At 55.3% G+C, this 27,646-nt stretch overlaps 1 protein-coding gene across 1 annotated transcript; it reads right to left on the reverse strand.

The window, feature by feature from the left end:
• On the reverse strand, positions 1 to 26,987 carry EHD1 (EH domain containing 1). The gene is made up of 5 exons (XM_010363972.2): positions 26,255 to 26,987; positions 22,448 to 22,545; positions 6,994 to 7,406; positions 2,604 to 2,768; positions 1 to 2,120 (listed from the first exon to the last, which is right to left on the reverse strand). Exons 1-5 carry the CDS (start codon positions 26,656 to 26,658, stop codon positions 1,596 to 1,598), a joined length of 1,605 nt encoding a protein of 534 aa, XP_010362274.1. The 5' UTR covers positions 26,659 to 26,987; the 3' UTR covers positions 1 to 1,595.
• Positions 26,988 to 27,646: the final 659 nt, after the last annotated feature.

Below are 27,646 nucleotides of genomic sequence, written 5' to 3' on the forward strand. Positions count from 1 at the left end.
GCACAGTTCAGACTTTTTAATGCAAGGAGAAAGTCTTCACTTTTCTTCCCACAGGTATGAACAAGCCACTGCAACTTCAACAGTGACTTCCTGGCGAGGACAGCGCCCGCATCCATCCTCACCTAATACTGTATGGAGTGATGGGCTAGGGAGAACAAGGACAGTTCCTGCAGACTCCAAGCAGCGCTGGGGGGAAGCTCCCTGAGACCCCCGCGGGAGAGCCTGGTGGGAAGCCCAGCTGTGTGGCACCCGGTGCTCCACCTGCCTCGGTGCCATCACAGCCCGGACAGTGGCCGCTGGCCTGCGAATGCGCCCGGGCCCTGGAGGCTGGGCTCAGTGGCCCCAGGCAGAGGAGGGGGAGGTGGCCTGAAATGGCCCAGGCCACTGGGCCGCAAGGCTCCCGTTTCTTATTGCTCAGCCTGGGGCCAGGGGCGTTCTAAGGACATCCAAGTCAGCTGCCCTCCTTTGCTAAACAGAGGAGGAAGGAAGGTAGGAAATGAAGGGGGATTACAGAAGGGACTGGCTTTCCCCTGGTCCCTGCTGTCTGGACACAAGAGCCTGGCCAGAACCACGGGCTTCCTCTTACCAGCATCAAGCTGTCATGAGGCCCCGCCAGCCCTCACCCACCACCCACCTCTCACTGTGGAGGGCACTTCCCAAAGCTCCAGTTAAGTGAGGAGGGGGCAGGAGCTGGGATGACCACCCTTCCTCAGCCAGGAAACGCAACGCTGGGGTCCAGGAAGGGGGTGTTCCCCGGGGACCCATATCTAATGCCCCCTGGGCAGGACTGCCCTTGGCTGGAGGGTGGGAAGGGGAGACAAAAATCACAGCTTTTGAACAGTGGTTGGGAAGTTACTGGGAAATTTGGTCAAGTATGAAAGATGTCACTTTACAGAACAGAAACTAGCTTATGTATTTTTCTGGAAGATGGTTCTCCTACTCCCTGGACCCCTGAAAAAGGTTGCTGAGCCCTGCTTCTGTGACTGCTGAGCAGGGTGGCGCATCGGAGCCGGTGGGGCGTGGGAGGAAAGGGCAGGGCCCGCGCACGGGGAGCCTGGCCCAGGGAGGGGAAGGCACAAGAACCCACTTCGCCCGAGAGCACGGGGGAGGCAGAGCCGGGTGAGGAAGGAAGCCACGGCCCCGTGAAGCAACCTCAGCTCAGAAGCAAACGGAGGGTGCCTGGTGTTCCTGTCCATGCAGTCCCAGCCTAGCAGCTGCCAAAAGGGCGACCTGGCTCCCCTGCAGTCACAGTCGCTGCACTGTCCAGCTGCAGCCAGAGCAGAGCAAAGGCCGGTGGGGGGCAGAGGCTGTGCACATGTGGCTGTCACACAGAGGAGGCGGCGACAAAGAACGCTGCCTCTAACATTGTATATTAAAATATCCATAGTTCTTGTGCACAAAATTCCATCATCTCACCCCTGCCTCCCCCACCAGGCCCAGGAACAGCCTTAAAATAAAGATGGTGGTTTTCCTTTTCGAGAGGCAAGGAAACATCCGCTCAGTCTTTATGGACCTTGAGAAACGGTGAGCCTTCCCCTCCCCCGTCTCTGCCTCCCAGCCGGGCGTGCAGATGGCAGGTGCGGGGCCAGGTGCCATCACTCATGCCTGCGCTTGGAGGGCGGCACCAGGTGTGGGGGCAGGTCAGCGGGCAGCTCGTGGCCCTCCAGCTTGACCTTGATAAGGTGGTTGGCCAGCGCGAACTCCTCGTCGTCCAGCAGCCCGTCCTTGTCCACGTCGGCCAGCTTCCAGATCTTCCCTAGCACGGTGTTGGGGAGCTTGGACTTCACCATCTCCTTCTTGGCGTTGGCGCCCGTGATCTTGCCGTTGACGGGGGACAGTGTGTAGAAGATCTCATCGTAGGTGGGCTTGTCCTTGCCCACCACCCACTCCACGTCATCGATGCCCTCGCCGGCCCCCTCGCCGTAGCCGTGCCCGAACGGCCCGTTCATGGTGCCGTCAAAGGCGCCACCCTTGACCACCTGAGAAGGCATCAGGGACTCCTCCTGCCGCACCATCACCATCAGCCGCGCGATGTCGTTGGCCAGCATGTCGTCCACCGTGTCCAGCAGCTTGGGCTTCAGGGCCTGGAACTTGCTGAAGTCCTGGGTCTGCAGGAGTTCCTGTGGGCAGGGGAGGAAAGACAAGGGCTGGGGAGGGCGGCCCCTCCCAGACCCCAGGCCCCTCCCAGACTCCAGGCCAAGTGGTTCCAGTGAGGGCTTCACAAGCAGAAAGTGCTGCTCCCCCCGACTAGCAGGGGCGACTCGGCGAATCCCTCTGGCTCTTGGCTCTCTAACCTGTACACAGGAGGCAACTCCAGCTCTTTCCTCGCAGGGCGGCAGCAAAGGATTAATGGACAGGGCACTAGAGCGGCTGGCACGGCCCTGCCCTCCCCCCACCACGCAGGGTGAGTCACCACATTCCCCTCTGCAGTGTCACCGCCTGGGTCAACTCTGAGTTGGGTGGGGTGCCGGTGATTAACCCAGCTGCTTCCGTTCAGGGAGGCCCTTCCCCATGGAGATGGGATTCCCTCCAAATCCAGTGCCCTCGGCCTTCCTCCTGCCCTGATGGCCACCAGCCTGCATGGGGCCTTGGGACAGCCGTACCTGCATCTTGCGGAGGCTCGGGAAGTCCCCAGGGGAGATCTGGTGCTCGCGCTCAATCTTCTGGTAGATCTCTCCCAGGTTGTTCACCAGCTCTTTCTTTTTGCTCTCTTTACCAAAGACATTGGGCATCTCCTTCTTGAGGGAGCTGATGATGTAGGCGTGAACCTGTGAAGACAGAGGGTGGCCATCAGGTGCTGTCTTGTCCCAGGCTGCCCCCGAGAGCAGAGCCTCCAAGGACACTCCAAGGATACTCCAAGGCGCTCGCTCAGGAACAGGGAAGCGGGAGGGATGGGTCAAGCTTAAGGCCGCTGCCACCGCTGGCTCCCACAGGCCTAGGAACAGACACAATCTGGCAAGAGCCACAGCTGTTCACTGCCGCGGGGCAGATGACAGGACAGGAAAACGCACTTGAAACAGAAGACAAGAGCCTTGGCCTTGCATGGATCATTGTGATGATCCAGGAACAGTAAAACCAAGTCTGTCAACCCAAAGGAGGCCATTTGTTGTGCACTGCTGGGCACATCACATACCCTCCATTCAACCCTCACCGCAGCCCTGCGGGGTGGGATTCTCCCAACCCCGGCCCTAAGCAAGGCTGGGAAACGGTGCCTGGGACACTTGGCTCCCACGTGGAGGAGCTGGGATTGGAACCCAGGGCTGCTGAAGGTGCCTCACAGCCCATGTTCTTCCTGTTTCTCTGCAAGCCCCCTTCCCCTGAGCAGGGAGCAGGCTTCCTGCAGGGTCCACCAACCTGCGTGTCCAAATCCCTGCCAAGTGCCAACGGAGCCCACAGAACTCCAATGGGCCTGCGCCACACTCCACTCCATCATCACAGCTCGGATGACGAAGGATTCAAAAAATCCCACAAAGGCTTCTCTTGGCGGCTGCCAGCTTTATCCAAGCGTCAATACCTTGCTTAGACGTGCCAGTTCAGGGCGGTACCCCCTTCATTTCCCCGCAGCAAGCTGGGAACCTGGCACCCCTCGAGAGCAGCCCAGCCCTCACATCCCTCGGCCTTGCCAAGTCGTGTCCAGCCACGGAGGGCTACGGCCAGCCAGCCTCGCTGCCCTTCTCCCCGGCTCCAGCCCATCCACCACCCCACTCAGCCTGAGCCTGTTTGCCCTGGGCGGGGGCCTGGTTGAAAACTGCCTGAGGGAGACAGCCCCGTGCCATGTGGGACTAGATCTAGGGTCTCCCAGGGACACTGTGGCAGGCAGATCCCAGGCCGGTGGGAGTCACCACAGAGAGCACCATTCACTCCAGGAAAAGGAAGTGGCAGGTGTGAGGCAACAGTGGAGGCCACAGAGTTTTCTAGGTGCGGTGACTCAGTGTGCCTAGGGCCTGGCGATCACACACGGTCTCACAGACAGGCAGGGGCTCATGCCCGCCCCTTGTCCTGTCTGTCCTCAAAGGTGGCTGAGCAGGGGAGCTCTCTCTGCCTTGCAAGGAGAGGGCCTCAGACAGGGCCACACCCACACCCATCAGCTCAGGACGTCCTTTGTCCTTTTAGGCCGGGGTCACTCACCTGGGTTTTTGCATGGGTTCCTCTCTCAAAGCTGACTCCACTCACAGGGAGGCTCCAGAAGGGAGATCTCTAGAAAAACATCCAGCCAGCCAGGCATGGTGGCTCACGCCTGTAATCCCAGCACTTTGGGAGGCCAAGGCAGGCGGATCACCTAAAGTCAGGAGTTTGAGACCAGCCTGACCAACATGGTGAAACCCCATCTCTACTAAAACGTAAAAATTAGCCGGGCATGATGGTGGGTGCCTATAATCCCAGCTACTCAGGAGCCTGAGGCAGGAGAATGGTTTGAGCCTGGGAAGTGGAGGTTGCAGTGAGCCGAGATCATGCCACTGCACTTCTGCCTGGGCCACAGAGTGAGACTCTGTCTCCAAACAATCAAAAAATAAAATAATAAAATTAAAAATAAGAAAACCACGCAGCCCTGAGTCCTCCAGAGCAGGCATCTGACCCATGCCGGTGCACACAGCTCACGGAGGTTCAGGCCAGAATGAGAATACCTCATCGGCAGGTGAGGTGGGACCCAGGGTACTTGGGACACAAGGGGAGGACAGTGGTGGCAAAGGATGATGAGTCAGTTCTCACTGCTCAGGCCAGGTAGTACCCACATGCCCTCTGACTGGCCTCGAGACAGAGTGGGTATGAGGGTCACTGTGCTCAACGCCTGCAGAGTCTCCGTGCCTCTGAGTAGGCAGGGGCATGGGCTTCCCAGGAAGTGCCCATCCTTAGTCCTCAGCTATATTCTGGAGATTGGGGGACTGTGACCCTGGCCACAGGCACAGCTGCCACTGAAGCCTTAATGCCCACACAAATGTCTGCCCTGGTACCCCCTGCATGCCATGAGGTGGGGGCAAGCACCCTGCTCTCTGTGCTGTCTTACTGAAGAACTGGGGACGTATTACCAAAGGGCCTGGCTCGGCAGTCAGGACAGGTCCCCAGCCACGCTCTGGCCTGGCCTAGAGATGGGAGCTACAGCAAGGGCTTTTTTTTTTTTTTTAATTTTTAAATTAAATAGAGACAGGGTCTCACTAGATTGCTCAGGCTGGTCTCTAACTCCTGGCCTTAAGGGATCCTCCTGCTTTGGCCTCCCAAAGTGCTGGGATTACATGTGTGAGCCACCATGCCTGGCTGGAGCCTATTTTTTTTCTTTTTTTTGAGATATAGTCTTGCTCTGCCACCCAGGCTGGAGGGCAGTGGCACGATCTCGGCTCACTGCAACCTCTGCCTCCTGGGTTCAAGTGATTCTCCTGTCTCAGCCTCCCAAGTAGCTGGGATTACAGGCACGCGCCACCACGCCTGGCTAATTTTTCTATTTTTTTAGTAGAGATGGGGTTTCGCCATGTTGGCCAGGCTGGTCTCAAACTCCTGACCTCAGGTGATCCGCCCACCCACCTTGGCCTCCCAAAGTGCTGGGATTACAGGTATGAGCCACCATCCCTGGCTGGAGCCTATTTCTTAAACAGCCGAACCCTGTGCTAAGAGCCTGAAAGAATAGCTAGGTGCCTTGCTAAGATACAAGTGTGGGCTTGGTCACTTCTCAGCTGTTCAGACAATCTGTGTCAAACACTCCTGTCCATGGGGCCAACCCCAACCACAGCCGGGACTGTCACTCTTGGTGACTAGTCTAGGCTGGCTCACAATAGGGTGTTATCCAAAGTCCGACACCCTAAGGGCATGTGTTCTGTCATTCTGTGTTGGAAGGGCCTGCTGGTGGCATTAACCTTCGTTTCCTGGCCCCAGCCACGCTGGCTCTCAAGTACTTGGTCAGCCACTGAGATTCCAAACCCTTCGGCCATTCAGAGGCTGCTGATAGGTGCCACCAGGCCTGGGCTGCCAGGAGACGTAAGGATGGTCTGTGAGGCCTGCTGGACTGATACCACCTCAGCGTGACCTTGGCTTCCGTGCCCAGTGCTCCCCAGTCTGTAGGCTGGCACCGTCTCCTCACGAGCTGCTTCCTGTCGCAGCTTAAGCTTCAGCTCCTGCCAGGCCTCCCCTAGCCCTTCTACTCCACTGGGACAGCCCTTAGCACCAGCTCCCACAGCAGCCTGTGCTCACTCCGAGACAACACAAATAACTGATGTTTAGTTTTTGTTTGTGTGCTCTGCTTTCCCCATGAAGGCTGAGGAGTAGACGGGCCGTGTGTCACTCCCCGCCATGTCCCTGGTGTCCAACATTGTGCTGAGTGCACTTCAGGCTCAGTAAACCCCAGAGGGGTAATCCCAGCACGCTGAGAGGCTGAGGTGGGCGGATCACCTGAGGTCAGGAGTTTGAGACCAGCCTGGCCAACATGGTGAAACCCTGTCTCTACTAAAAATACAAAAATTAGCTGGGCATAGTGGTGTGTGCCTGTGATTCCAGCTACTCGGGAGGCTGAGGTAGGAGAATCATTCGAACCTAGGAGGTGGAGGTTGCTATGAGTTGAGATCATGCCACTGCACTCCAGCCTGGGTAACAGAGCCAGACTCTGCCTCAAAAACAAAAACAAAAAACCCTACAGGGAAGCCAACAAGCCTCAGAGCTCTATCCCCCAACACCCCATTTCTGAGGCTGCCTCCTTCGCTTCAGCGGTAACTTCCTGTGTGCTGTTTCTGTGTTGTAAGCATAGTCAAACCCTTCTTGAAAGTAGATGGGGTATGAACCACACACAGAACAGGTTTAGAGGGAGGCCGGGTAGAGAATCTTAGTTAAGAGCAGGCTGCACGCGAGTGCTGACCAAAGACTGGTTTCTGCAGAGGGAAACAGCGCAGTGCAGGTCCGCCTGTGCAGTGAGCTGGGATGGGTCTCGGGCAATCCCGGGCCCTGAGTGCCTATTTCAGAGCCCCACAGCCCTGCCTGGCAATAGGCTGCTCCCCTCACCCCGGGGTCTACCTTGGCCAGCCGTGCCCGCTTGATCAGGTCATTGAGCTTCCGGAGGGCGGCGTTTCGGGGCAGAGACTGGATGTCCTTGAAGAGGTCCTGCTCCTCGGCCTCAAAGAGCTTGCGGTTGTCAGGGATGAGGAGCGGGTGGGACCAGAAGGAGCCGATGTAGACCCTGACCACCTCAGGGGTGTTGATGATCTTGCCCAGGGACCACATGAGGGCCCCGTACACCCGCATCAGCTGCTGCGTCTCGATCTGGTCTGCCTTGTTCAGCACCACGCGGATCTTGTCCTCATGGTTCTTCAGAGCCTTGATCACTTCTGAGAACTCATCGGAGATGTCCAGCTTGTGGGCGTCGAAGAGCAGGATGATGCGGTCCACACGCTCGGCGAACCACTCCAGGACAGCTGCAAAGTCATAGCCTGCGGGAAAGAGAAGGGAGAGCTCAGGGGTGCCAAGGGACCTGCTGCTCTGATGGCTCTCATCTCCAACCTGGCCTGGTATTTCTCAGCCTGAGATAGTTTTCAAAATTCCTACAGGCCGTGCACAGTGGCTCACGCCTGTAATGCCAACACTTTGGGAGGCCAAGGTGGGAGGATCACAAGGTCATGAGTTTGAGACCAGCCTGGCCAACATAGTGAAACCCTGTCTCCACTAAAAATACACAAATTAGCCGCGCCTGGTGGTGCGAGCCTGTAGTCCTAGCCTACTTGGGAGGTTGAGGCAGGAGAATCACTTGAACCCAGGAGGAGGAGGTTGTAGTGAGCTGAGATCGCGCCACTGCACTCCAGCCTGTGCAACAGAGCAAGACTCTGTCTCTAAATAAAATAAAATAAAATTCCTAGAAGGGGCCAGGCACAGTGGCTCAAGCCTGTAATCCCAGCATTTTGGGAGGCTGAGGTGGGTAGATCACCTGAGGTCAGGAGTTCGAGACCAGCCTGACAAACATGGTGAAGCCCCATCTCTACTAAGAATACAAAAATTGGCCGGGCACGGTGGCTCAAGCCTGTAATCCCAGCACTTTGGGAGGCCGAGATGGGCGGATCACAAGGTCAGGAGATCGAGACCATCCTGGCTAACACAGTGAAACCCCGTCTCTACTAAAAAAGTACAAAAAACTAGCCGGGCGAGGTGGTGGGCGCCTGTAGTCCCAGCTACTTGGGAGGCTGAGGCAGGAGAATGGCGTAAACCCGGGAGGCGGAGCTTGCAGTGAGCTGAAATCCGGCCACTGCACTCCAGCCTGGGCGACAGAGCGAGACTCCGTCTCAACAACAACAACAAAAAGAATACAAAAATTAGCCAGGCGTGGTGGTGGGCACCTGTAATCCCAGCTACTTGGGAGGCTGAGAGAGGAAAATCGCTTGAACCCAGGAGTGCAGTGAGCCAAGACCATGCCACTGCACTCCAGCCTGGGCAAGAAGAGCGAAACTGTCACACCCAAAAAAAAGAAAAAAGAAAAGGCCAGGCACAGTGGCTCACACCTATAATCCCAACACTTTGGAAGCCAAGGTGAGTGGATCACAAGGTCAGGAGTTCAAGACCAGCCTGGCCAACACAGTGAAATCCCATCTCTACTAAAAATTTAAAAATTAGCCTGGTGTGGTGGTGGGCACCTGTAATCCCAGTTACTCGAGAGGCTGAGGCAGGAGAATTGCTTGAACCTGGGCGGCAGAGGCTGCAGTGAGCTGAGATCATGCCACTGCACTCCAGCCTGGGCGACACTGTGAGAGTCCATCTCCAAAACAAACAAACAAAAAAAGCTGGGCATGGTGGCGCGTGCCTGTAGTCCTAGCTACTCAGGAGGCTGAGGCAGGAGAATTGCTTGAACCTGGGAGGCAGAAGTTGCAGTGAGCCGAGATCACGCCACTGCACTCCAGCCTGTGTGACAGAGCGAGACTCCGTCTCAAAAAAAAAAAAAATTCCTAGAAGGTGCTCATCTAGACAGTACAGCACCCTGAGGGCAGGATTATCTCCCCTATTCCTGCCCCCACCATAACACTCCCAACCCATGTAGCACTTGGCATAAACAGGTGCTAATGCAAAAGTCGTCCCACAGTGCAAGCTCTAAGGTGGGTCAGATGAGGGCGAGAGTGAGGAGACCCAGCACTGTGCTCAGCACAGCACAGACGGTAGATCATAGACTCCAGTGTTGCCACCTGCCAGCTGTGTGCCCTGGGAAGGCAGTGACAAGAGGCGCCTGCAACAGTAACTGCAGCTGCTCCTTGTTCAGTGCTGATGTGCCAGGCTCCCCATTTTGCAGGAATCTCACTTATTTTCTGCAACAAGGGTTGGCAAACTACAGCTCAGGAATCAAACCTGGCCCACCACCTGTTTGTATAAATAAAGTTTTATTGAAACACAGCCACGTTCATTTGTATTATCCATGGCTTCTTTTGTCTAACACAGCAGAGTTCAGTCATTGTGATAGAAACTGCAAAGCTGTGAAAGGTCTGCAAAGCTGGAAGTATTATCTGACCCTTACAGAAAAAGTTTGCTGACCTCTGCTCTACAAGAAGCCCAGGAAGTGCTACAAGCCACTTCCCCTTCCTAGGTCTTAAATACTTCTCCAAAACAAAGTGGTTGGACTGGATAGACTCCAGCTTTAGGCTCTATAGTCTTTTTTTAAAAAAATTATATTCTTTTTTTTAGAGACAGGGTCTTGCTCTGTCACCCAGGCTGGAGTGCAGTGGCACAATTTTGGCTCACTGCAACCTTGAACTCCTGGGCTCAAGCCATCCCCCCACCTTAGACTCCTCAGTAGCTGGGACTACAGGCATGTGCCACCATGTCTGGCTAATTTTTAAATTTTTATTTTGTAGAGATGGGGGTCTCACTATGTTCAGCACTATGTCTATGCTGAACTCCTGGGCTCAAAGAGATCCTCCTGACTTGGCCTCCCAAAGTGTTGGGATGACAGGCCTGAGCCACCGTGCCTGGATTCTAAACTCTATTCTATATTGCTTCCCATCAACGCATTACAGCCCAATTAAGGCCCAACAAAAAAGCGAACTCTGTCGCCTGTGGCAGAGACTGCTAGCTGAAATTCCTCCTAAAGGAAGGAATTAGATGTAACTATCTAGTTTCAGCTGGATTCATGGCCTCCCAGCTGGAGATTGCATTTCCCAGCCTCCTTCAGCAGAAATGAACAAGGAAAGGAGCATGAGCCCTTTGTTGTTTTCTCCCTCCTGAGGCCTGGGATGCTGATGTGATGGGAGGAGCTGGAGGAAGCACCCTGGGTTCAGAGATGAAAGCTGCACGTGCAGAATGGCCTTGGACTGTTGTTTTTCACATTAACTATCGGCTATCTGACTTAAGCCAATAATTTTTGGGTCTCTGTAACAGCAGTTTAATTTAAATCCTATATGACAACTAGGCCTCTTCAAAATAGTTCCACCTGGGCAACACAGCAAAATCCCGACTCTACAAAGGTGGTACCGGCCTGTAGTCCCAGCTACTTGGGAGGCGAAGACAGGAGGATAACTCTGAGCCCAGGAGGTTGAGGCTGTAGTGAGCCGAGATCATGCCACTACATTCCAGCCTGGGTGACAGAGTGACACCCTGTCTGAAAAACAAAACAAAACAAAACAAATCCTCACCTCTTCCTCTGGCCCTAGAGTAAAACTTCTGTCCCTCCCGGTCTAGGAAGAGTAAGGAGTGACAGGCGGGCCATGTGGAAACAAAGGCCTGGAGTCCTTGGGGAGCTTGGGCCCCACCCCGAGGGGCCACATCCTCTCTGTCTGATTCTGGGCAAGGCTCCACGTCCCTGGCTCAGTCTTCCCACAGGTCCCAGGCCACCCAAATGTAGGCCGGCCCTCTTCAGAAGCACGAAGTACTTCCCAGAGAGCAGTCAGGCTCTGGAAGTAAGTGGGAGAAGCCACTCCTGCACACAACAGTCTGACAGTCGCCCAGCTTGGACCCAAACCCATCCTCACCCCACTGCCCACTCCTGGCATCCCCGTGAAAAACACCACCCTCTCGCCAAGCTGGGGATGGACACGGGCGCTCTCTAGACTGAGGGGTATAGAAAAACAGCAGCGAGGTGGGAGCTCCAAGGGAAAAGCAGCAGCTGGACAGGATCGCCCATGGTGATGGGAGGGCAGCCCTGCCGTACCCCAGTGGGAGCTGCTGCTGACTCCACCACCGCACGGGCTCCCCCTTGGTGGCATCCGCTGCTCCCACCCTGCAAAGCCCTCCAAGGCGAAAGCAGGTCCACAGCCCAGGCTCCCGAGAGGCCGCCTCCATGCACAAGCACGCCAAGATAAACGGCACCACCGGGTGTGCAGAGCCAAGCTCGTTCATGGGATAAACACTCCCGCCGCCCGCCCCGGCCCTAAGCCCAAGCGTGCTTGGCGCCATCTGTGAGCCCAAAGCCACAGGGGCGTGGAGCCCCTCCCCACACCTGGTGCTCCCAGAAGGAACTCAGGCCACTAAGATGGCTCTGCACTCCACTCCCGCCCCCTGCCACTGACTCTGTGACCTGAAGTTCTTTTCTTAAACTTCTCAGTTACTTTCTCCATCTGTGAAATTTAAATACCAATTCCTCGGCCGGTGCTGCAGGGAGGAGGGCATGTGGGAGCACTAGGCCTCCAGCCCAGGACCCGGCAGGGACAGCCTTCTCTGCAGGCAGGGGCCGGGGAAGCCAGGGCTCTGTGGGAACAAGGGGACAGCGGCCTGGGACCCATCATCGGTCAAGAACTTTCATCCTGGCCGGGCGCGGTGGCTCAAGCCTGTAATCCCAGCACTTTGGGAGGCCGAGATGGGCGGATCACAAGGTCAGGAGATCGAGACCATCCTGGCTAACACAGTGAAACCCCGTCTCTACTAAAAATACAAAAAAACTAGCCGGGCGAGGTGGCGGGAGCCTGTAGTCCCAGCTACTCGGGAGGCTGAGGCGGGAGAATGGCGCAAACCCGGGAGGCGGAGTTTGCAGTGAGCTGAGATCCGGCCACTGCACTCCAGTCCGGGCGACAGAGCGAGACTCCGCCTCAAAAAAAAAAAAAAAAAAAAAAAGAACTTTCATCCTTGAGCAAAGTCACCAAAACATAAGGAAAATCCCAAATCCACAGCTTCAGCCACACAGCCTCGGCAGCCTCTCCACAGGTGATGTGCAAACCATTCCTTGCCCCAGCCCAACAGGAAATAGGGCTCTCGGACCAGAAGCAGCCCTGAGGGCCAAGCTTCTCAACAGGGTAGGAGTGCAGGGGAGCCGGGGTCATGGGCAGGGAGGCCCGATCAGCCTTCCAGAGGCTTGGGCGGATGGTCGGAGACAGCAGAACTGCCAGGTTCCCTGTGCCCAGAAGGTGTGGAAGGGCATCGTGCCAGGGCACCTCATGCCACCACAGGCTCCTGCTTCCAAAGTACAAGGCCCCAGGCGCCCAGACTCCCTGCAGCTGGCTCCGAGCTCCACAAGAGGGGATGCCCAAAGGGTGAAGTCTCAGCAGAAAACCAGAAAGAGAGGCCAAGGGCAAGACGGGGGAAGCAGGGGCAGGGAGAGGCCGCCTCTGACCCCAGAGCCACCAGGCCACACTAGCTGAGCCTGCAGGGCCTGCCTGGGGCCCGCAGCCCACAACCTTTTATGGCCAGCTCTGGGAACGCAGGTCAGTACTGAAAAGGCGATGACTCAAGGACTGAGGCTCCTCACTCAGCAAAAAGGGGGCCGAACTTCTCCCCTCGACAAATCATTTGTCTTCAGCCCACCACAAGCTGAAACTAGAATTCACACAGCTGGGAAGGCTGTGATGCCAAAACTGAGTTCTTGGGAATAAGGGCGCCCTGATGGGCTGTGCTCAGCCCATGTTAGCTTTGGCCTGGGAGTCAGAACGGCGCCTGGGGAGCTGAGGTCACCCTCCCAAACTCCACCCAGCAAGGCCCCACTCCCACCTCCCCCTGGATGGCTGGGGGACCCTGGGGAAAGAGAGAGAAAAGAGAAGGAAAAGTGAGCACTCCAAAACTTCCTGCCCCAGGTCTAGGAGCCCGGCCCCACCTGCCCGGAAACCCAGTTACTGGCCATCATCTCAAGTTGGACTCAACAGAAGTAAGTCCATTTTTTTGCAGGTGAATAACATTTCCTGTTTACTACAGAAAATGTGCTTTTGCTGTGAGGGAAACACAGTGACAGGCCAGCCACACCCACAGGTGACAAAAAGGGCCACAGCACTTGGGCCCATGCCACGCAGGCATGTGACCAGGTAACTGCAAGCCCTACCAGGCCCACCGGTGCTCCTTAGCCCACCAGGCCCTCACTGCCCTCAAAGCACCTCACTCAGTCTTAAAGACGCCAGGTTTCAAGAGGTGCCAAAGGCTACACCGCACAGCGGGAGCATTGAGCCACTCTCTGGATCAGAGCTGGATGGCTGGTGACAAGTACAGAACAGGGCTTGCCAGCACCCCTGGCACTGCCCAGGGCAACAAGCCTTCAGGCTTTGGAACCCACCAAGGAAGGGGCCTTGCTGTTAGCTTGACTAGCTCAGGCCCCGGTGGGAGTGACAGAACTGACACCTAGCAAAAGGACACAGAAAACATGGCCCAAGCTGGTGGGCTGGAGAGAAAGGCCCACCTGCAGAGGGAGTGGTTTTAGTGAGTAAAAGCCAGAGCCCCCTCTGATAAGCAATCGTGAGCCACCAGGAAGCTCTGACTCAGAAAATCCTGGGACCTGGAAGACAGGATGCTAAGTGATGAAATAAGCCTGTCACCTTTTCCAAAGATGACACACACGTAGCCAACAAGCATATGAAAAAATACTCATCACTAATCATTAGAGAAATGCAAATCAAACCACAATGAGACACCATCTCATAACAGTCAGAATTGCTATTATTAAAACGTCTAAAAGTAACAGATGCTGGTGAGGTTGTAGAGAGAAGGGAATATTTATACGCTGCTGGTAGGAATGTAAACCAGTTCCGCCACTGTGGAAAGCAGCTTGGCAATTTCTGAAATAACTTAAAACAGAACTACCATTCGACTCAGCAATCGCATTACTGGGCATAAACCCTAAAGAATAGAAATCATTCTGCCATAAGGACACATGCACACATATGTCCATTGTAGCACTATTCATGATAGCAAAGATGGAATCCACCGAAATACTCATCAACAGTAGACTGGATAAAGAAAACATGGTATATATACACATAGAATACTATGCAGCCATAAAAAGGAACAAGATCATGACCTTTGCAGCAACACGGATGGAGCTGGAGACCATTATCCTCAGCAAACTAACACTGGAACAGAAAACCAAATACCGCATGTTCTTACTTACCCGTGGGCGCAAAACATCAAGTACGCGCTGCAACAAAGAAGAGAACAGACACCAGGGCCTACTGGAGGGTGGAGTGAGTGAGGACAGAAAAACTGCCTAGCAGGCTGGGGATGGTGGAGCACGCTTGTAATTGCAGCACTTTGGGAGGCTGATGCAGGAGGACTGCTTGAGCCCAGCCTGGGCAACATAGCGAGACCCCCTCTCTACAAAAACTTTAAAAATTTGGGTGTGGTGGCACACATCTGTATTCCCAGCTACTCAGGACGCTGATGTAAGAGGATTGTTTGGGCCTGGGAGGTTGAGGCTACAGTGAGCTATGATTATGCCACTGCACTCCAAGCCTGGGTAACAGAGCGAGACCCTGTCTCCAAAAAAAAAAAAAAAAAAAAAAGAAAGAAAACTGCCTATCAGATACTATGCTTATTACCTGGGTGATGAAATACTCTGTACACCAAACCCCACCACACTCCATTTAACTGTATAACAAATCTGTACATGTACCCCTGAACCTAAAATGAAAGTTTTTTAAAAACATCCTGTCACAAAAGGATACGGCACTGTAGGATTCCACTTACAGGAGATACCAGGAGAAATCAAGTGCACAGAAAAGGAATATAGAATGGGGAGTGCAGGGGCCGTGGGGTGCAGGGAGCAGGGAGGGGAGCTGGTGTTGAGCAGGAAGTGTTTCCCTTTGGGAACTGAAGAACTCTGGAGCTGGATGGTGCTGACAGCTGAACAATGAAGAACGTGCTAAATGCCACTGAAATGCACACCTACAAAGAGTTAAAATCTACTTTTCTGGGGTGCATGACCAAAAAACGTGGTTAAAATGAGGCCAGGCGCAGTGGCTCACACCTGTAATCCCAGTGCTTTGGGAGGCCAAGGCGGGATGATCACCTGAGGTCAGGAGTTCAAGACCTACCTGACCAACGTGGTGAACCCCGTCTCTATTAAAAATACAAAAATTAGGCAGGTGTGGTGCTGTGCGCCTGTAATCCCAGCTACCCAAGAGGCCGAGGCAGGAGAACCGCTGGAACTCGGGAAGCAGAGGCTGCAGTGAGCCGAGATTGCGCCTCCACACTCCAGCCCGGGCAACAGAGCAAGACTCTGTCTCGGGAAAAAAAAAAAAAAAAATGCTGGGTGTGGTGGCTCATGCCAGCAATCCCAGCACTTTGGGAGGCTGAGGTGGGCGAATTACCTGAAGTCAGGAGTTTGAGACCAGCCTGGTCAACGTGGTGAAACCCTGTCTCTACTAAAAATACAAAAATTAGCCAGGCATGGTGGCGCACACCTATAATCCCAGCTACTTGGGAGGCTGAGGCAGGAGAATCGCTTGAACCTGGCAGGCGGAGGTTGCAGTGAGCCAAGATTGCACCATTGCACTCCAGCCTGGGCAACAAGAGTGAAACTCCATCTTCCCCGGAAAAAAAAAAAAAAAAGATTAAAATGGTAAATATTATATGTTAGGTGTACTTTATCACAAGTTTTAAAAAGTGAAAACGAAAAGTCCTGGGGGTGTGGGATGAAAGAACAGAGCGGCTCCAGGCAACCAGTCTGAGCCACGCGTGGCACCTCAGGGTAGCGCGCACGCAGGTGCCTCTCATGGCGACCCACATCCTGCCCAGCCTCCTCCAGGCCACTGTGGCTCTGGGGTCCTCTCTCCAGGCGCTGGCCTTAGAGGATCTGCCTTTCTGACAACAGCCGGACCATGTTTCTTGCCAGTACAGAAGGGGAAAAAGGAGGTTCTCAGGCCTCCCTGCCCTACCCCAGCAGCCTCCAAAACACAGGTAGTTCCAGCCGCAGGGGGAAAAGCTGCTTTATACATTCCAAAGATTTCTAGAACATGAAACAATAGAGGGTTTGTCTTCAATCAACTTTTGCTTCCTGTCATTCAAGCTGCGTGGGCTTTAGTATTTCTCGCCCTAGCTCTCCATCACACAGGTTTCCAACGCGTGCTGGGCCCAGGAAAACAAAACAGAGATCTAGGAACTAAGAAGCATCCGTACCCCAGGCCTCGTTCCTGGGCTTGCTCAGGCTGACGCTCCTTGGGAAGGGTTTTCCAGGGGAGCACAGAGGCGCCTCCATTCCTCAGCTTTACCTGAGAGCAACAGCAGCACACATCCACACAAAGCATGAACTTGACTCAAAACTGCCCCAGGTGGAACAACCCAGGCGCCCCCGACAGGTGAGCGGATGACAACTGATGGTGCATCCCTCTGATGGGACAAGGAACCCCAACAAAGAGGAGCGGGCCGCGGGTGCCCTCAAACACACGGATGCAGCCCAGAAGCATCCTGCTAAGTGAAGGTGGAAGCAAAAGGCTTCATCCTGTATGACTCCATTTAGGTACATTCCGGAAAAGGCAAAGGTCAGTGGGCTGCCTGGGACCAGGAGTGACTATAACGGGCACGGGAACTTTCGGACAATGGGAATGCTCTGTGTCATGGTGGTGGCCGTCCAGGAATGCTTTGTACAGCAGGGCACCTGAGGAGGGTGGACTTCACTACACACAACGTAGACCCCAGCAAATCAGACAGAAGCAGCAAAAGAGGGGCGGGAGGGGGCAGAGGAGCTCTGGAATCAGGCCCACATTTCCATCCTGAACCTTGAACTCAACATTTCCATCCTTGAACTCAACAACCAGCTGTATGACCCAGCAGGTCTCTGCTCTCAGAACCTCGGTTCCCAGCTTCTCAATCTGTAACATGAAGAGAGTAGGTTTCCAGCTCGGGAGGGCCGCGGGAGGATGGAGTGAGCCTGGCACACTGCAAGCAGGAGTAAATGTTTGCTCTTATTTACTCGCAGGATTTGTATTTTGGGCTTAAGAAGCTCAGATTCTGATGGGTGTGTAGGCAAGGACTTCAAACGCATGAAGAATGCCTCATCCCCCAAATATAAACGGAATGTTTGCAGGCGCTTGGCCAGCTGCTCCCCAGCCCACCACCAGTGCGCAGCCTGGGGAACAGGTGCCGAGCGCAGGCAGCGCCTGGTACGCCTCCTCTGCGGCAGGGCCTGCACGCCCCCAGCAGAGGCTGAGGCCAAAAGCTGTCTTGGCATCCTGGCTTGCTGGGCCACAGAGGGAGGCCACAGTCAGGTGGGACAAGCAGGGGGTTTTGGGAGGCCTGGAGCTGGGAGCAAAGGAGGGCCTGGAACCCAATGGGAAACCCCGGCTGAGTCAGCGCTGCCCTGATACTCCCCAGGATGTTACTCAGCTCATAGTCTGGAAAGCCCTGGGCTTTTCAATCTCTTGACTAGGAACCAGCTGACACTTGAACACTTAATTGTGCACCAGGCACTAGGGCAAGAGCTTAACATGTAAATTCCAGTAATCTACAATAACCAGAGCAGCTGTGCTGTTTCCTGATGGACTGACGCAGCTCTCAGGGACTATGGCAACTCCCTAGAGCCACCCAGCTCCCCAAGTACTGATGTGGGACTTGAACTTCTGATCTACCTGTGCTGTGGATGCTGAATCCAAGAAGGACACAGCACGTGGCCTGGCTCACGGCCTTTGGGCTGCCCCTGGGAGCATTTGATGGTCTTCGGAGCACCCTGGTGAAACCCCGGCCTGGGGGGGCTGCTGGCAGAGGCATCTCCATCTCAGGAGGTGCCAACAGCAAGTGGGGGCGGCCCACGGCGCAGGCCCGCCTCTGGGCCAGAGGGCTCAGGACACACAGGTGGGAGTGTGGGCAGAGGGACCCCATCCAACGACTAAGGATCAGGACAGCTCCCAGGCTTAGAGGGAGCCTGCAGACCACCAGAGGGCAAACGAAAGCCCAGGCCACCAGGCTCCCTGGATAGCCCAAGGGGTCATTTATGGCTGGAGACAGGGAACAGGGAAGACAATACCAGCACTGCTGTTCAAAGCCCCCAGACCTCAGGTCCATTTCAGGACTGGAGTCTAACCTTGGGCGGGAGAGAAACAGAGGGTGGCTTCTGTGTGTCTCAGGGGGGCTGAGAAGACCTCCACAGTAATGACCCAACCAGGGCAAAGATCTGTCTGACCCAAGCTCTCGGCACTCCTGGACCCGCAGCTTTCACGCCAAGGCGCCCTTCTCAGCTCTGCCGCAGTAAGAGCACAGCCCCTGCCTGGGTCCAAATCCTAGCGCCGACACTTGCTGGCCTGGCTGTCATCTTAGGCCAATTACTTAACTTTCCTAAGCCTCTGCTTCCTCCTCTGAAAGGCAGGAGCTTCCTCCTAGATGCAGCAGCTATGATAACTCAGTGGCACTCACTGACGTGGCAGTGGCCAGCAGAAAGTCAGACACAAAGCTGGCCAGGTCTCCGATCTGCTACTGCAAGTTGAAGCAGCACTACCCTGCTGATGCAGCTTTCATGGGGAGATTGAGGCACAAAAACTCCCGCTTTGTTCACAGTTGCCTAGTGACCACAATGGGGAACGAACTGGCCGGGCTGCCCACAGAGGCCCCGCCAGGGGATGATTCGGCATCCAGGCACTGCCGGGACCACGCAATTGGTCCTCAGCCCCTGGAGCCAAGGGCACCACCCCTGCCAGGCCCAGCTGCCCTTTGTGCCCTTATCAGTCACACAGGCAGCACTCAAGAATGAACGCAGCCCCCAGAGGCCACCTTTCTCTGCTGACACAGGAGAATAGTATCTTTAAAGTCACTCAGATTAGCACACAGGCAAAGGCAGCCAGAGAGACCCCAACCCGGCCCCCTTCTCGTCCCTGAGGCAGTCCTCAGGGATCCCTGACAGAGCCTGGCTGCATCCTAACCGCTTTGGGCCTGCACCAGCCCACCTTATCTTTCCAGACCATGTTTCCTGCACACATTAGGACCATAGGGAAAGGGGAAAAAGAGTCAGGAGAGGCCAGGAGGGGCCAGACGGGGTGGGAAATGGAAGTAAATGAAATCAGCAACCCCAATGTCCATCCATGGCCTCCACAAGGACATGTTTCCAGGGAACGGGCTGGCAGGACAGGGGAGGCGTGTCACGCTGGGGCCCATGTGTGTACTCTGCCGGCCCTATCTTTCTGAAAGGGAAACACCTGCTTTCCACGCCACCAGCAAAAGCAGTAGTAGGCAGCCAGCCCTGCCGGGAACGCACTGCTCGACTCTGACTTCCTCTGCTGGACAGGCCACACGGGCCTTTCCATGACTGATGGGCGTGGCCTCCAGGAAACAGAAATCCACTCCTTGTGTCCACCTAGTGGGGCTCATCCTGCAGTTTACACCTAGCACCTCCAAGAGGTACTGAGCGATGATTTCTCTTGACAATAAAACACCAACATCATTCAAACCCTAACCAGGTAACTTTTAGTCAGACACATCTAAACCAAGGCCGCTAGGGCTATGGAGGAAAAGAAAGGGTCTAGTAAAATCGGTTTGATCTTCTGCTACTTCACAGCAGGAAACCCCTCCTCCAATCAGAGTGATGTACTTCTGTTTCAGCCACCAGGTCCTTCCTGCCCATGATGGCTAGAGATGACCTTCTGTGGATATAGGGGAGCCTGGCCTCTCAGGGATGCAGAGGGGCCACACTTTGCGCCTGGAGGGCACAGGGAGGCCACACAGGCAGAACAGGTCAGCACACTGACAGCAGCCTTGTGTCCTGCTGGCTCGCTCCTCCAACCTGTCATCTGCACAAGCAACTCCAAGGCGGGGACCACAAGGCAACGCCTACGTCCACCCCTTGCTCCCAATCAAAATGCCATGTTGTGTCTGCAGATCCACAATATGGAGCACACACTTTGGTGCTTGTCCCAGAGACAGCCAGTGTAGACACTCTGCCTGCCTCTTTCCTACCAGGGAAAGGAAGCAGAGGGAGTAAGAGGTAGGGAGGGAGTGTCTCAGAGGGCAAGGGTCAAAGCAAGCAACACAAGACAAACAACCCCAGCTGAGCACGATGGCCCGCGCCTGTGGGCCCAGTTACTCTGGAGACTAAGGTAGAAGGATCGCTTGAGCCCAAGAGTTCAAGGCTGCGATGATGCTTTGAGAGGCTGAAGCAGGCGGATCACCTGAGGTCAGGAGTTCAAGACCAGCCAGCCCAACATGGTGAAATCGCGTCTCTACTAAAAATATAAAAATTAGCCAGGCATGGGTGGCGCACACCTGTAATCCCAGCTACTTGGGAGGCTAAGGCAGGAGGATCGCTTGAACCAGGGAGTAGGAGGTTGCAGTGAACCGAGATCGCATAATTGCACTCCAGTCTGGGCGACACAGTGAGACTCTGTCTCAAAAAAACAAAAAACAAAAAAAAAGAGTAACTTATTCAGATTTTCTGACCTTGCTTTGGCAAATGACAGGGTTTTGCTAAGGTATTTACTAAGACTAGGTTGGAACAATAACAGCAGTAAGAAATAAAAATACTAGCCCTTGTGTTATTTTTTTTCTTTTAGAAAGGGTCTCCAAATCTACTCCCTTGAACTCCTAGGAGCGTCACTATCACCAGGGGTGGGAGAATCTAACAGCTTAACTGGCAGCTCTGAAACCAGATAAGGGGCAATGATTTCAGTACGTTCTGATGCAGTCCCACACGGGCAAGGCCCGCAAGGCTGGAAGGAAAGAGAAGCAAGGTTTCTCAGCTCCAAGAACAGAGTCCCCACGCCCTCAGAGCCCCAGCAGAGAGATACGTGCACCCCAAATCCTAGGTGCCGGCTTGGACTGCAAGGCTTACCCACCACAGGCCAGTCCAGAGGGTAAGGGACACGGGAAAGATCTGCAAGTTAATCATCAACAAACTTGCTCACTTGTCCTCAACCCCTCTTTGAGTTTGATCTTATTTCATTTTCACATTTGGAGCTGTAGACTCCACTCCACCTGCCGGGTACCAGCCTAAACTCAAGCTCCTCCCAGAAAGCATCAGGCCCCAAAGTGCCCCACCCTTCTGCGAAAAAGGGGCAGTGACAGATGGGAGGACCCAATTCAGGCTCATCCTGAAACAGATCTTTTTTTTTTTTTTTTTTTTTTTTGAGACGGAGTCTCGCTCTGTCACCCAGGCTGGAGTGCTGTGCTGTGGCCGGATCTCAGCTCACTGCAAGCTCCTCCGCCTCCCGGGTTCACGCCATTCTCCTGTCTCAGCCTCCCGGGTAGCTGGGACTACAGGCGCCGCCACGTCGCCTGGCTAGTTTTTTTTGTAGTTTTTAGTAGAGACGGGGTTTCACCGTGTTAGCCAGGATGGTCTCGATCTCCTGACCTCGTGATCCGCCCATCTCGGCCTCCCAAAGTGCTGGGATTACAGGCTTGAGCCATCGCACCCGGCCTGAAACAGATCTTCAAAAGAGCTTGGCAGAATCTAGGCAGGAGTTTACACAATTGGAATGGGCATGGCGCACTACTGCACAGCATGAAGGCCTCAGCCACGGAGGCTGCTATCAACCTCTAAACAAATATACGCAAATTTCCACCAGCCCCTAACTGTTTCATGAATTTCTACCAGCTTCTCCTTTTGCTTGGCTCTCCCTCAGTCCTGCTGGACTCATGAGGAATGTATATGGCTTTGTGGGGGGCAAAGGTTTTTAAATACAGACTAAGGCTAATAAGCTCTGGGGACCAGGGGCTTGTTCACAGTCAGCAATGCTTCCTGCACCCTCACAGCATGGCCCAAGGCCCATTCTGATCCTGTTGTTTCCAGCATGCCCCAGGGGTTCAAAAGCATGACAGCCACACAAGATTGGCTGCAGTCTCACCGTGGTTGCTCCCATCGCCTGGGCCCAGGGAGCCAAGGAAGAAAGCAGCTCCCGTCCTCTCAGTGCACAGAGCACGGTGGAGATGGGAGGCTAATGTAAAATGGCCACATTTTTTTTTTTAGAAAGCCTGAGACTGGAAGAAATCTTGAGGGCAGCCGGGCACAGTGGCTCACACCTGTAATCCCAGCACTTTGGGAGGCCAAGATAGGCAGATCACGAGGTCAGGAGTTTGAGACCAGCCTGGCCAATATGGCGAAAGCCCATCTCTACTAAAAATACAAAAATTAGCCAGGCATGGTGGCAGGCGCCTGTAGTCCCAGCTACTCGGGAGGCTGACGCAGGAGAATCGCTTGAACCTGGGAGGCGGAGGTTGTAGAGAGCCGAGATCGCGCCACTGCACTCCAGCCTGGGTGACAGAGTAAGACTCCATCTCAGAAAAAAAAAAAAAAAAGAGAAATCTCAAAGGCAGCATCTGAACCAGGTTGCAGATCTTAGAGAGAAGGATCTGTGACAAAGCCAGCGGCCGAGCTGCAGTCAGAGCTGTTTACCTCTGCTGATCCGCTGCTTCTCTCCAGACAGGATTCCGGGGGTGTCGATGATGCTGATGCTGTCCAGGACAGGGTTGGGCAGCTGGGCACACATGAACCTACATGAGAGCAAGAGCCAGAAAAGAGGCATCAAGACACAGTCATTGCTGCTCCGGACACAACAAAGGGCTCTCTGTACTCCTTCGCTCCATCTGTGGCTTCCTCTCCTGAAGCGGGGAACTGACAGGTGGTTTTCTATTGTCTTAGTTTCCCGGGGTGGCCGGCAAATTGTACAGACTTTCTCAACCGGGAATGCAACCAGAAGGCTCAAACTGACCCACATTGGCACTTCCTCACATTTACTTTTCCCCTAGAGTTTGAGAGATCAACTTTCAAGCTGCTGACTTGTTAGTGAAAACTGTGCAAGCCTAGGTCACCATTCAATTCAGAGGGGAGACAGAAGGTCACACCGGGACCTTGAAATCCCATCTTTCCACCACTTGGCTAAATTTCCACATTGAAGAGAGCTGGCCCCTTCCTACTACTGCTACGGCCAGCCCTGCCCTTTCAACCAGCCGCTCGGGTGAGGGAATTGAAACGGACGGCCGACAAAAGCTGGGGACCACACAGGCTGGTAGACGGTGGGATGGAGAAGCACAGACACCCTATTCTCTGAAAGTCAGAGCAGGCTCAGGAAGAACAAGGCCATGGAGAGGCTGGCGACTTGTGGGCCAGGGCTCAGCGACGCACATCTGAGTTTCACACTAAGCTTATAACAGCCCAGAAAGGCAAGCGCAGTCCTAGTTGAGAGCAGGGATCCTTCACTGGACACAGAAAAAGCTCCTTTAAAAACTTCTCTGAAAGGCCAGGTGTGGTGGCTCACGCCTATAATCCTAGTACATTGGGAGGCCAAGGTGGGCGGATCACTTGAGGTCAGGAGTTCAAGACCAGCCCGGCCAACATGGTGAAACCCCATCTCTACCCAAAATAAGAAAATTAGCTGGGCATGGTGGCACACGCCTGTAATCCCAGCTACTCAGGATGCTGAGGCAGGAGAATTGCTTGAACCCAGGAGGTGGAGGTTGCAGTGAGCCGAGACTGTGTGCCACTGCACTCTAGCCTGGGCAACAGAGCGAGACTCTGTCTCAAAAAACAAACAAAAAACTTCTCTGAAAAAGGTAGTGAGAGCAAAGAAAAGACTGGCCTATTATCTGTAGGACACAGACTTGAAGCTGCCTTTCCAACAGAGGGGAGGACTCCCAGCCGATCAGCTTCTCCCTTTGGCCCCATCCCCCAGCGACCAGGGGCCTGCAGGCAGAGGGCAGCTGGCCAGGGCAAGGGGTGCTCTGTAAAGCAGTGGAGCAAGACCAGCTGACCCACAGGGCAAGCAAAACATGGGCCTCTCTCTCCCAGTGCCAGCAGCAATGCACGCAGGTCAGGCCTGGCCTTCCTGCTGGGGACAGGAGGCACTGGAGAGATGATTACAGAATAGAAGGATGGGAAGCCAAGTCACATATGTAAAAATGCCTCATAAATGAGCCCAGAAAGCAAGTTAATATCTACAGGACCCAGAAACCAGCTGCTCTGCAGAGCCCAGGGTATATGGCAGAAAACAAGAAAGGCAGCAAGCAGCAAAGATGCCTCTGATTTCATTTCACCAAGGACGCACAGGTGGCAGTCCCAGTTATGCAATGAGTTTTCGCAGGACACTCTTAGGACACCCTGACTGCACCTTGCCTTGGACTGCTCCAGCTGATTTTATTCTTAGAGCAGCCACATATGGGAAAAACGTCGGAAAGTCAAGTTCAGGACTCAATGAGTCTCTTTAAGACTCAGCCGGGAGAGGCTGTATCAGCCAGAGAAAAGCCCCCTTTGTTGCACCCTCCTCGCCGGGCACACTCCCCACACTACACATCCTGACACAGCTCGGGGCCTCAGCGCGGGCTGACAGGGCCCTTTCAGCAAGGCCATCAGTGATCAGGGATCCTCTGGAGATGAGGTGGCAGCAAGAAGGAAATAAACGTGTGCTACCTCTCAGATCCTGTGGCACCAAAGTCATCAAAGCACCTGTCTCGGACAAAGCAATCCTGAATTGCTCTTTTTCAGGTAGAAGCAGCAGAAGGCAGTAACTGGCTGCGCAAAAACCAGGCAGTCAGTGCTGGCTGACCTAAGGGGTGACTTCCTCAAATCAGCTGGACCCTCCGAGCCTTGGTTTCCTGAACCAGTGAGGTGGGGGCTGCGGAGACAATGTCTAAGATCCTTCCAGCTCTGAAACTCTAGGCTTCCAAATTCAGAAAACTGGTCCTGTGCCATGTTTCTCCTTTCAAAAAAGGTGTGCCCTCACAAGGAAAGTGAAGTGCTCAGGACAGCAGAGGCAGCGGGGGCAGTGACCCTTCCCACGGTTTCCCAAAGTTTTGCATGGAAGCAGAGACCTAACACTTGGACTTTCTGGCACAGCCGCCAAACTTTTCACAGGGTCGAATGGCTCCCACCAGCTAATGGTTTCAGCTAATCACTTCTCTACCAGTGGGCAAAGCACAAATCTTGAAACGAGGTAAGGTCAGAGCAAGAGGACCCCGCCTCTTCAGGGCCCCTAGCCCAAAGGGCTGCACTCCACCTGGCCTTGATAGACAACCGCCACAAAACAGGAGGGCGGGCTGAAATGACTGGAAGTGGCAACAGACCCTGCTGAAGGTCAGCTCTGTGCATGGAGTAGGCCTGGTCACCGGCTTGGCTCTAGGGCAAGCTGCCCTGCACGGCTAGATGGCATCTGGAAAGGAATGTGACCACGCAGGGCGGCGACCTGGAAGGCAGGATTCAAAGATTCCTTCAGAGGCTCTTCCCTGGTGCAGAATTTGAAAGGCATGTGGAGTCCGTGAATGTGGGGTGGCAGGGAGGGCAGGGTCTGTGAAGTACTTTGGTAGGTAGTCCTTTGGTATGAAGTACTTTGGTATGCCTGGGGGTTGGGACTGGGATGTCTCAAGTTTCTTTGGAGAAAAGTGAGCCTGGCCATTGCACTCCTCGAGGGCGGGGGCACTGTGTTTCACTCACAGCACTGAGAGAGGCAGAGTCCTGGAGATCACTCTCCTTGTGTGCAGAGGCCACTTCACTGGGAAAGTGAGGCCCAAGCGGGTGCAGGAACCTCAGATTCTGTCTCTCAGTACACAGAAGGGCTTAGGGCCAGAATCTCATTGCAGGGCTCCCACTGCCACCACCTCATTCTGGTTCCTGAAATCCCTGAAGGCAGCACTGACCTCTTGAGAGCTGCCTTTGGGAGAAGTGTTCAAACCTCAACTGTCCCCTGCCTCCAAGGGGCTGCCCCAAAGTCAGCAAGCCACAGTAGATCCTCCTCCTCCCTGCTACACAAAACCACCCTCCCAGGGGAGGCAGAGCAGACCCACCCCGCACCAGAAAAGGGAATGACTAAAAGTTTCATTGTGTTTTGCTACTGACACTTAAGGAGACAGGGAAGGGACGGTTGATTTCCGTAAATTAGGTGCATCCAGTCTGCGGGAAGGAGGTGGAGACCAAGAAAAGGAGCCCAGGAATGGCTCAGCTTCCTACCCCGGCCCTGGTTCTGAGGGGAGTGGGGCTGGGATATGCAGAAGGGCTCGGTGGTTAACCTGGAAGATTCTGGGGACAACAGAAGCTGGGGGAGCCGGCAACGCCCACTCTTAGAGCGGCAGGGCCCTTGGACCAGGGAGTGATCACTGAGGGTCTCACTGGGGCCTCGGAGACAAAGGACGGCGGGGCGACAGCCACGGGAGGGTCAGGCTCCCAGTGCGGTGTGTGCCCCGGCCGCGCCCCCCTGGAGTGATGGGTGGGTACCTGTTGAGGAAAGCGTTGCCGAAGGCGTTGAGCTTGCGGAAGGGGCGCCGCGGGTCCACCACGAGCGCGTTGCCCGGCACCACGCCCTCAGTGGGGCCGTGCATGACGGCGATGAAGGAGTCGGTGGTGGGCTCGGGCCCGATGCGCATCCCCGGGAAGTCCTGCTCGATCAGGTGCCGGATGAAGGTGGTCTTGCCGGTGCTGTACTGCCCCACGAGGAGCACCATGGGCTTGTTGTCGAAGTCAGCGTCCTCCAGCGCTGGCGAGTGGAACTCGTGGAAGCGGTAGTGCTCCTCCAGGGGCAGCAGCTTCTGCGCGTACAGCTGCCGCAGCCCCTCAGCCACCGTCTGGAAGAGCTCCGGCTCCTTCTTGCGGCGGGCATCCTTGCTGACCCAGCTGAACATACTGCCGGACACGAGGCTGGCTGCTGCGGGGCAGAGCGGCGGCTGAGAGCTGGGCGAGGGCGCGGACCCGAGGCGCGGCCGGCCAGGGTAGGGAACGAGGAGCGACCCACACTGCGCAGGCGCCCAGCCCAGCCAGCCGAAGCGCCCTCTGCCGAATGGAGCGCGCTCCTCGCGGAGCAGCCTTTATAGGGTCAGTCCCTGAGGGGCGGCTAGCGCCGCCGCGGCGGGGGCAGGGCGCAATCGGGAGAGGTAGGGAGGAGCCCCTCGCGGCCCCGCCCCTCAGACTTGCGCCACGTCTTCCCCTCCCCCACCTCCCATTGGCTGATTCCACATCTCGCGAGGCTGTGGTCCGGGTGCCGTGGCAACCGTACCTGTTTCGCCACGCCCCTCGTGGGGAGGCTCGCGAAAGTGCTGCGGTTAGGAAGGCGAGGAGCAGGCGTCAGGCAGCGACGGTCCGTGGGCCTGCGCGCCTTCCGGCACCGTGGACCCCCCACACCCCCGCGGGATGGCTCCACGAGACACCAGTGCCCAGTGTCTTGGTTCCTTGACTACGCGCCGCGCCCGCCGTTCCCCACGTGCCGTCCTCCCGCTGGCTCAGAATCCCCGGAAGCATCGGAGTACCCCCGGGCCGCGGCACCTACTCCTCTCTGCCCAGCTTCCCAGACACACACTGTCTTTGTCCCCTCATGTTTTATCTGCTTTGGGAGAGGGAGAGGCAGGAAAGTGGTAGCAGAGCAAGCTGAGGGAGTAGAGAATCCGGGGCGGGGCGGTAACTGGGGAAATAAAAATGGGCAGGGAGAAGCGGGCACACGGGCAAACTGACGGGCAGCGAGAGGCCTGACCTCCCCTCAGGCCGAAGGGGTGGGGGTGGGAGAGGGACGCAAGCGGGGGAGGACATGGGTGACACAACCGGACGCGCGCGGGAGAAGAGAAGGCTTCCCCACAGAGGCTACAGCTGGGGCAGGGCAGGAGGACATGAGGAAGTTGA

Source organism: Rhinopithecus roxellana, chromosome 15, assembly GCF_007565055.1.
Source record: "Rhinopithecus roxellana isolate Shanxi Qingling chromosome 15, ASM756505v1, whole genome shotgun sequence".
Lineage (NCBI taxonomy): Eukaryota > Metazoa > Chordata > Mammalia > Primates > Cercopithecidae > Rhinopithecus > Rhinopithecus roxellana.